The 9,351-nt window shown below is 37.5% G+C and overlaps 1 protein-coding gene across 3 annotated transcripts; it reads left to right on the top strand.

Annotated features, from left to right (window-relative positions):
- Positions 1–2,847: 2,847 nt before the first annotated feature.
- LOC140562889 (uncharacterized) lies at positions 2,848–8,658 on the top strand. 3 transcript variants are annotated; one of them, XM_072688759.1, is made up of 8 exons: positions 2,848–2,992; positions 4,086–4,293; positions 4,513–4,681; positions 5,086–5,193; positions 5,330–5,399; positions 5,781–5,831; positions 5,918–6,973; positions 7,124–8,658. In XM_072688759.1, the coding sequence occupies exons 5-8, from the start codon at positions 5,384–5,386 to the stop codon at positions 7,435–7,437; spliced, it is 1,437 nt and encodes a 478-aa protein (XP_072544860.1). In that variant the 5' UTR covers positions 2,848–2,992; positions 4,086–4,293; positions 4,513–4,681; positions 5,086–5,193; positions 5,330–5,383; the 3' UTR covers positions 7,438–8,658. The 3 variants fall into 3 exon arrangements, with proteins under 3 accessions (XP_072544860.1, XP_072544862.1, XP_072544861.1); XM_072688761.1 differs by having other exon boundaries at positions 4,513–4,685; XM_072688760.1 differs by lacking the exons at positions 4,086–4,293; positions 4,513–4,681; positions 5,086–5,193.
- The last annotated feature ends 693 nt before the right edge of the window (positions 8,659–9,351 follow it).

Raw genomic sequence — 9,351 nt, 5'->3', positions numbered from 1 at the left:
GAAGCCTCTTAAAGAAGAAGTTACAGGTCTGTGACAGCCAAAAATCTTGCTTGTTTGTAGGTGACCAAATACTTATTTTCCACCATTATTTGCAAATAAATTCTTTAAAAATCAGACAATGTGATTTTCTGAATTTTTTTCTCATTTTGTCTCTCATAGTTGAGGTCTACCTATGATGTCAATTACAGTCAAGTCAAGTCAGATTTATTTGTATAGTGCTTTTTACAACTGTTGTCGTCACAAAGCAGCTTAACATAAATAGTGATTAATAAAGGACAGAGACAAAGAAGAAAGAAGAAAATAACGTAAGACATGATGAATCAAAGACCCCCAGTGAGCTAGCCAACGGCGACAGTGGCAAGGAAAAACTCCCTCAGAGCTCGAGGAAGAAACCTTTGGAGGAACCAAGACTCACAAAGAGGACCCGACCCATCCTCCTCTGGTCAGAACTATTTAAACATTACTGATAAAAATTACCAAACCACGTATAACAGATAGTAAAAAATGGTTTTAACATGGTCACTAAACAGGTAGCAGTGGTTGGTGGGTGAGCCGCTGGTCTGCTATGGGTGGTGGTGGGTGGGGGGACTGCTGGATAGACCGGTAGGTGGCAGCTGGTTTGACTCAGGTAGAGGGGACCTCAGCGGGCAATCTTCCAGCAGGTTGGGCCGGGTGGCCATTTACTCAGAGAAGGTAAAAAGAGAGGGTTAATTCTGAGAGGAATTTTATGGAGAGCAGAGAATGTTGGGCAGTATCAGAGTGTGTTTGACGACTCCGGCAGGTCTGACTATAACAGCCTACCTAATTACAGGCCTCTCTCATTTTTTTAAGTGGGAGAACTTGGAACTTAGAAATTGGTGACTGACTAAATACTTTTTTTACCCACTGTGTATATATATATATATATATATATATATATATATACAGTCATGCCTGAAAGTATTCATACCCCTGGCAAAGTTTGACTTAAATTTACTTTTATTTAACCAGAAATTATATTTTTGCCCGGAAATGACACAGGCATCTCCCAGGAGATAACACGATGATGTACAAGAGGCATCATTGTGGGAAAAAATATTTCTCAGCTTTTATACACATTTGAACAAAAAGTGGCATGTCCAAAATTATTCATACCCTTCTCAATAATTAATAGAAAAGCCTTTATTGGCTATTACAGCAATCAAACACTTCCTGTAATTGCTGACCAGCTTTTTGCATGTCTCCACTGGTATTTTTGCCCATTCATCTTTAGTGATGAGCTCCAACTCTTTGAGGTTCGAGGGTCTCCTTGCCATCACCCTGATCTTTAGGTCCCTCCACAGATTCTCAATTGGATTCAAGTCAGGACTCTGGCTGGGCCACTGCAAAACATTAATGTTTTTGTCTGCTAACCATTTCTTCACCACTTTGGCTGTGTGTTTTGGGTCGTTGTCGTGCTGAAATGTCCACCGGTTCCCATACCCAAGTTTCTCTGCAGACTGCCTGATGTTGTTGTTGAGAATCTTGATGTATTGCTCTTTTTTCATGGTGCCATTTACTGCGATCAAGTTCCCTGGTCCATTGGCTGAAAAACACCCCCAAAACATTAGGTTCCCACCACCATGTTTGACAGTGGGGATGGTGTTCTTAGGGTTGAAGGCTTCTCCTTTTTTACGCCAAATGGTGCACACATCATTGTGGCCAAACAATTCAATTTTTGTGTCATCTGACCATAAAACAGAACACCAAGTCTTCTTCTTTGTCCAGATGAGCATTTGCAAAGGTCAAGCGGGCTTTTGTGTGCCTTTTCTGGAGAAGTGGTGTCCTCCTTGGCCTGCGTCCGTAGAACCCAGCAGTGTGCAGTGTCCGTTGAACTGTCTGCCTTGAGATGTCGCCACCAGCAGAGTCCAGATTCACCAGGATGGCCTTGGTGGTGATCCTTGGATTTTTCTTCACCTCTCTCACTATTCTCCTGGCCAGCACAGGTGTCACTTTTGGCTTCCGACCACATCTTCTGAGATTTTCCACAGTGCGGAACTTCTTGTATTTTTTAATAATACATTGCACTGTAGCCACTGGAACTTGAAAACATTTTGATATGGCTTTATAGCCCTTTCCTGACTTGTGAGCGGCCACAATGCACAGCCGCAGGTCCTTAGTGAGCTCCTTTGTCTTAGCCATGACTGTCCACAAACCAACTGCAGAGAGCTGATGTTTTTCTCCTGTTGAGTTGATTAAAACAGCTGTTCCCAATGAATCAGGGTAATTAGGATGCTTTAAAACAGCTTGGACTATTTGGAATGGTATAGAACTTTGGATTTTCCCATATACTGTGACAGTTTTTGTGACAGTATTTTGGACATGCCACATTTTGACACAAATGTGTATAAAAGCTGAGAAATACTTTTTCCCACAATGATGCCTCTTGTACATCATCGTGTTATCTCCTGGGAGATGCCTGTGTCGCAAAAATATAACTTCTGGTTAAATAAAAGTAAATAAAAGTAAATAAAAGTAAATTTAAGTCAAACTTTGCCAGGGGTATGAATACTTTCGGGCATGACTGTATATATATATATATATATATATATATATATATATATATATATATATATATATATATATAGGCGAGAGAATATAGTTTCACCTTTGCTTGTTTTATTTAGTTTTGTTGTTATAACTGTCACCGCATCCGACTTTGGTTTCACTTTCATCCCCATTAAATACATCCCGCCTACTTGGTTATGCATCATTATAACTTGGTGCTTGATTGGTCTACAGACTTGATGGACGTATCAGTGGAAAACTGAGAGTCTTAGCTTTACAGGCATTGTGCGTTTGAAGGCGGAGACAAAATAAGAGCATAAATAAGAGTATTTTTTCACTTCGTTGTATTTGATTTTGCACTGCTATTTTTCCAAGTACTCTTTACACAAAAAATGAGGATTACTAACGAACAGATTGGGAATACAAAAGAAAATACACACATTTGGCATAAAGGGGACAACTTGAGGTAAGCAATGATATGAGTTCTATGTTTTGTTTTGTTGTGTGTGTGTGTGTGTGTGTGTGTGTGTATGGCGGGTCTTTTAGTGCTAGCGACTATTACGCCTGCGTGCCGTTTTTTTTGAGGAAGATATCTCGTTTGGAAAAAACTTTCCTTTTTAGGGTAAAATAGCTTAGCTACATAATCGCAATCCCTAGAGTCCCGTTCGATCGATATTGAATTATGTCCACAACTACTAAAGCTACAGCAAGTGTCTTTATATGTGGGTGAGTTGAGTTAGATGGTGAGTTGCACTAGTCCAAGTATCTTTGGTGTTTTACTATAAATTGAGTCATTTTATACATGAATGGGTTTAATATGTGAACAGGTACCGGTCCTGGATTGTCCCAGCACAAATTAAGCACAGAATCAGCACCTTAGAAACGCTGACAGATCAACAGTTTGAAAGTGCAGAGTTTAAAATGGAAAAATTGGAAAAATTAATGGAAAATTCCCAGAAGCAAAATAGATGTCAGGTGTTTTTCTTTAACATAAGACATTTCATGAAGACATTCACAATCTCTCACAATGACCAGGCCATTACAAACATAATCATGCATTTCTGAGGGCAATTGGAGATAAATGGTGGCCTGAACACTTACACCAATTAAGCAACTTAATGTCTTCTCATTTCTAATATACATATTGATATTTTGATGGAAACTGGATTTGGCTTTCTCTGCTCAAACTAGGTGGAAGCAAATGAGCATCAACCTCATTTCCTGCAAAGCAAACATGTGGAATGACACACATCTCAACTTCAACCTCAAAATTCATTGATTGACTCAACTGATTTTATTCAACTCATATACATATTAACACCTCTCTAAAAAGTTATATGTATGGATCTTAGCTTTTCTGTAAGATAACACAACCTGTAAGATATTAGTCTGACCTGTAACCACAGACCACCCTTAGTTTTTTCAATGTTAACTGGACGGAAAAAAGGTTTCTCACTTCTCACTTTGAATCTTGGTTTACTTTGCAAACAGACAAACAACAGTGACAGTCACAGGGTATGTAACATATAAAGGCCTGTCTTTTTTTTATTATTCTCTAGGTCTGGTAAACCTCAAATCACATGATTGACAGGAAGACAAAGAACAAAGAAGAGCAATAACAGACCTACGCATTTCCTTTTCAGAACACTATAGCCTGAAAACAGGTCGACTTGTGTGCATAGACAAACAAAAAGCAAAAAAAATCTTACACTGAATGCTACAGGATTATTTTTTCCAATTAGAAGAGGCAGAATTCTTCAGTAGCTGGTAAGAGGAATTCTTTACACTGCAAATCACTGCAAGTAATACAAGTAACACAAGTGGCTTCACTAGTTTCAGACTAGCAGAGGGCCAACACACATAACTGCAAGTAGCCCTGACAACTGTAGTCCTACCAATTGAATACACAATTATTCACAGAATTTGTTTACAAATGTACATCACTCTGAAAAATGAAATGTAACATTGTTTACTTTCTTTCATTAGTATAATGTGGACCATGTGGTAAACCTACCACCCTTTCTACCCAAAGACAAGGACAACTCTCTAGACACAAACAAAAAGACAGGAGAAGGCTCCCTCGTTTTCCATGAAACTACAGGAACTCTCTAACCGAGTAACACACTCGTTTTTACGGCACAAAAAAAGGAAATGCGTAGGTCTGTTTTTGCTGTCAGTTCTTTGGCTTCCTGTCAATCACGTGATTTGAGGTTTACCAGACCTAGAGAATAAAAAAAACAAGACAGGCCTTTATATGTTACATACCTTGTGACTGTCACTGTTGTTTGTCTGTTTGCAAAGTAAGCCAAGATTCAAAGTGAGAAGTGAGAAACCTTTTTTCCGTCCAGTTAACATTGAAAAAACTAAGGGTGGTCTGTGGTTACAGGTCAGACTAATATCTTACAGGTTGTGTTATCTTACAGAAAAGCTAAGATCCATACATATAACTTTTTAGAGAGGTGTTAATATGTATATGAGTTGAATAAAATCAGTTGAGTCAATCAATGAATTTTGAGGTTGAAGTTGAGATGTGTGTCATTCCACATGTTTGCTTTGCAGGAAATGAGGTTGATGCTCATTTGCTTCCACCTCGTTTGAGCAGAGAAAGCCAAATCCAGTTTCCATCAAAATATCAATATGTATGTTAGAAATGAGAAGCACGGAAAGGTGAGGAGGTCTTCCTTCTTCGTAGAGAATGTGAAACCATAATGTTTAGATGCAAAACATAACTTATTTATGTAGAAACAATAGCCACTCAAAACCCCTTTTTGAAAATTGCTAATAAACATGTATTGTATTTCAGGATCTCTTGAAACGACCTCTTTCTTTTCAGTGAAGCTACCAGACTACAGTAAACATGGGGAATCGAAATTGTGAGCAGTTTTTTTTTCCTCTTTCACTATAACTTCAACCACAAATCGTGTTCAACCACATAATCTAAATTCTGACTCACTTTTATCAGGGGTACTGCCAGGTATTTTGGGTCACATAAAAAATATTACATTTATTAGAACCCCTGTTAGTCACATGCAGTTCCATCACCCCCCCCCCCCCCACACACACACACACACACACACTCACACACACACTTTTTTTTGTCTTCAACAACAGCATTTGAAGACAATCTGTAGGGGGCTATCTGAAAAGTGTTAAGGAATTAACATCACATGGGACTTACAGTAATTAACTGTTTTAGCACAAAACTCTGAAATCAAAAAAACTTAAAATGCCTTTTTATGTTTTTATTACAATAGCACATGCTGATGATGAAACACCTTTAATCAGGACTGACAACCAAGAGATGGGTGAGAGCAATGTAATGTTAATTTAAGCAGGAAGATTTTGATTATTATGATTAAAATATTTTGTTAAAAGTGTTTTTGCCTTGTAGATTGTGCCCTTTTCGAGGAGCTGCATCTTGTGGTCATTGGAAGTCATTGCGCTGGGAAAAATGCAGTAGGCAATGCAATCCTTCAGAAGAAAGCTTTCACAATTTGGGGAGGCTTTAAAAAGAGCCAAGTAAAGAACGGAGGGGAAATATGTAAGAGGAAGATTACAGTGATCCGTACCCCTGGATGGAAAGGAGATCTGCATGCATCAGTCAACAAGCAAAAAAAAATAAAGTATGAGATTGTGAATTCTGTGATGTCCCATTTCGATAATGGACCTCATGCAATACTTTTAGCACTTGATGTGGATTCCACCATCACAGATAAAACTAGAGACACACTGGAAATCCTTCTCAATAAAGAACTTTGGGACCACACAATAGTGATATTCACTCATGGAGAAAAACTCAAAGACAAAACCATTGACAATGCAATCAGGGTTAATCAGCTGGATGATTTCATGAGGAGATGTGGCAGAAGGTATCATGTCCTTAAGAAGAACACCAGGGGAAAACAGAATGCTGAGTTTATTGAAACAATTGAGTACTTCATTGCAGACAAAGAAGCTTCTGTTAAATTTCACCCGTCAGATAGAGAAGTTGTAAAGACTGAACTTGTGGAGAATAACTCTTTGATTAAAAGACTTAAAAGGAAAATTGACAACCTCACAGCATTTAAAGTCAAGTATGCTGGTCAGGATGACTCATGTCAGCAGCTGATCAATTCTAAAGATGCTGAAATTAGAAGACTAAAAGCAGCTCTCCAGAAAAGAGAACAACAAATCTGTAAATTAGAAAAAGAGATTGCTGGACTACAGGAAACAGTGGCATCATCCATCCGATGTCTCATGTGTGAAAAAAAGGATGAGGAGATACGCTTGTTACAGGAAGAATTGTCCAAGTTGAAAAATGAGAAAATCACACACAAAGATGTATTAGTAGCACATGTTTCAAGCCATCACAGAAGTCAATTTACTAAACTGAACTTAATGGACCGGTCACACCAAAGCCAGCCATTTTGCAGAAACTCATTTGAAATGCAGAGACTGTCATCAGCAAGTGAGTTACTGTTTATTGAAATATTAGTAATCTATTACTCTATTAGTAATCTATTTGTAAATCTAATTAATTACTTTGAAATACATTTGATTGTGTGCTTATTATTAGTCATTATGTCAAATGCTTAAATCACATATCTGTTCTTTTAAGGACCTCAGCATGAGCGGCATCAAGACTTTTTACGTGGCTGGACATCCAATCTGAACAAAATATTGAATGAACTAACTGAGGACCAATTTAAAAAAATGAAGAACCTGCTGGAATTTCGGGATGAATGGAGAATCCCTGCTGGCATGTTGGATGGCCAAGACAGAGCTTCATTGACTAAACTTCTTGTTCAGAGCTGGGGTGAACAGCTGTGTATTATCAATACCAGAGATATTATGAAGGAAATCCCACGCAATGACAAGGTCATTCAAGATCTACTTATGCCATTTCTAGAACACTTTGGTGAAAGCTGGTAACATAGATTTGGGGTCCTAATTGGATCTCAATAGTATTGAGAACAATATAGCAATGAAGATGTGCTGGACACTTGTCTGAACTGTATATGGCCTTTTGCTTTTTTAACATTTTCTGATCAGCATCATTGAGAACGTACGGCATCCGAACTGCTTTAATAAACAGCGCTAAATTTCTGGAATGAGATGCTTTTCTACATTTTGGGGCGAACATCAGCACTGACTTTGAAAAAGTATAGCTGTGTATCAGTGGTTGTGGTTGGTTTTGTTTTAGCTTTTTGGTTCATTTGAAAAGCAGCGAAGCTAGACCTGTAAGCACAAAGAATATTAGATGTGGGCTACTTAAAAACGAGAAGAACTTCCAAAACAAGACATATTGTTGTCAATAGCAAACAATTACAAACATGAATTGCTAGTACTGAGCAAAGTGTAGGAACTAAATGGAACACACTTTGGAATCAATTCTTAATTTCTTTGAAAAATACTTGACAGAGATTCTGAAAACGTAGAACTTCTAACTGATGTAATATTGCCAATGTAGGCTATTTCTGCTAATACATTTTTTAAATATCTGCATAATTAAGCAGCATTAACAAATGCTACACAATATAAAAAGGATTCAAAATGATGGAAAGAAATATCTGATCCCATTTCCTACTACATTGCATAGGATAGGGCTCACATAGCTACAGTGGAGCACAGTGGATTTAATCACCTTATTCAACACCCTTGACTTGCACTGAACTTATTTCATTGTGAATGAAAATGTTGTCTGGTCTTCTTGCCCAGCACTACTTCTCATTCGCTCTTGAAGGATAGAAATACAGCAGTTCTATGCATTGACAAACTGCATATGGCGACAATCAGTTATTTAGAGACAAAGATGCCAAAGAGCGCTTTATCTAATCCAGGAATGACAGTCATATCAGTCTGGATGTTTGGATGGATGGTTTAGCAGTATTGTGCCTTTCTGTCTGTTCATCAGTAGTGGATTTAGGTGTATGTTGAACAGCACTGTACTTATTTGTAATTTAATTAAAATAGAATTGAAAGTAGATAAGAAATGAAATAGGCTCCCACAGAGATCAGTTCAAATAATAAACTATTATTTTGTAATAATCATGAGTTTATGAATCACTTTTGTTGCCGGTGGTTTAGACATTAATGGCTGTATATTGAGGTATTTTGAGGGAAGAATAAATTTACACTGTTATATAAGCTGCACCCAGATTACTTTTCATTGTGTCAAAGTGTCATTTTGTCAGTGTTGTCCCATGAAAAGATATACTTAAATATCTGCAGAAATGTAAGGGGTGTATTTTCAAAATAATTTCAGTGCATATACATGTTTTTAAATACGTTTAAGACCCTCCAGGTCTGTCTTTGTACATGTTTTGCCTTAACATGCCTGATCCTGGTAATCAGCTAATTAACAAGCTCTTCCTGAGCTAAAGGTGGTGTGTTAAAGCAGGTCCACTAGGACCAGGGGTTGTGAACCACTTTACGTTTAAATAGAAATTAAATATTCATGTGCCCTAAACAATATTATAGAGGGCACTATGTTGCAACTTAATTAATAATTTAATATTTTTTGTTTATAGAAATATCTTTGGGCATTATAAATGATTTGTTTTAAATATTAAATATTGTCATAAGTAAATGTTATAAATGTTGTATAAGTAAATATTCTGCTTACTGGTATAAAGAATATGCACCGCTGCATTGAAGTAGTGAAGGAATTGTGCTTTGACTTCATGTGATATGCAATAGAGCATTATGTTAGAACATATGTTCTACAGGGCATCCTCTAATTCAGTGATGTACTCAAAGGTTACCTGTCTGTGTGTGTGGTTGGAGGGTTTCAGGCCAATAGTCCATTAGTTGCTGAAACCAATACAACCTCTAGTGGGAACATAT

The sequence above is a fragment of the Salminus brasiliensis genome, chromosome 9 (genome assembly GCF_030463535.1).
Source record: "Salminus brasiliensis chromosome 9, fSalBra1.hap2, whole genome shotgun sequence".
Lineage (NCBI taxonomy): Eukaryota > Metazoa > Chordata > Actinopteri > Characiformes > Bryconidae > Salminus > Salminus brasiliensis.
This window is presented reverse-complemented; position numbering and strand designations above follow the sequence as displayed.

Bases quoted from the DNA above. Each gene is read 5' to 3' on its own strand.
- LOC140562889 (XM_072688760.1), top strand. The intron at 5,832-5,917 runs GTGAGAGCAATG...TTTGCCTTGTAG, and splicing joins GACTGACAACCAAGAGATGG to ATTGTGCCCTTTTCGAGGAG. The intron at 6,974-7,123 runs GTGAGTTACTGT...TGTTCTTTTAAG, and splicing joins GCAGAGACTGTCATCAGCAA to GACCTCAGCATGAGCGGCAT.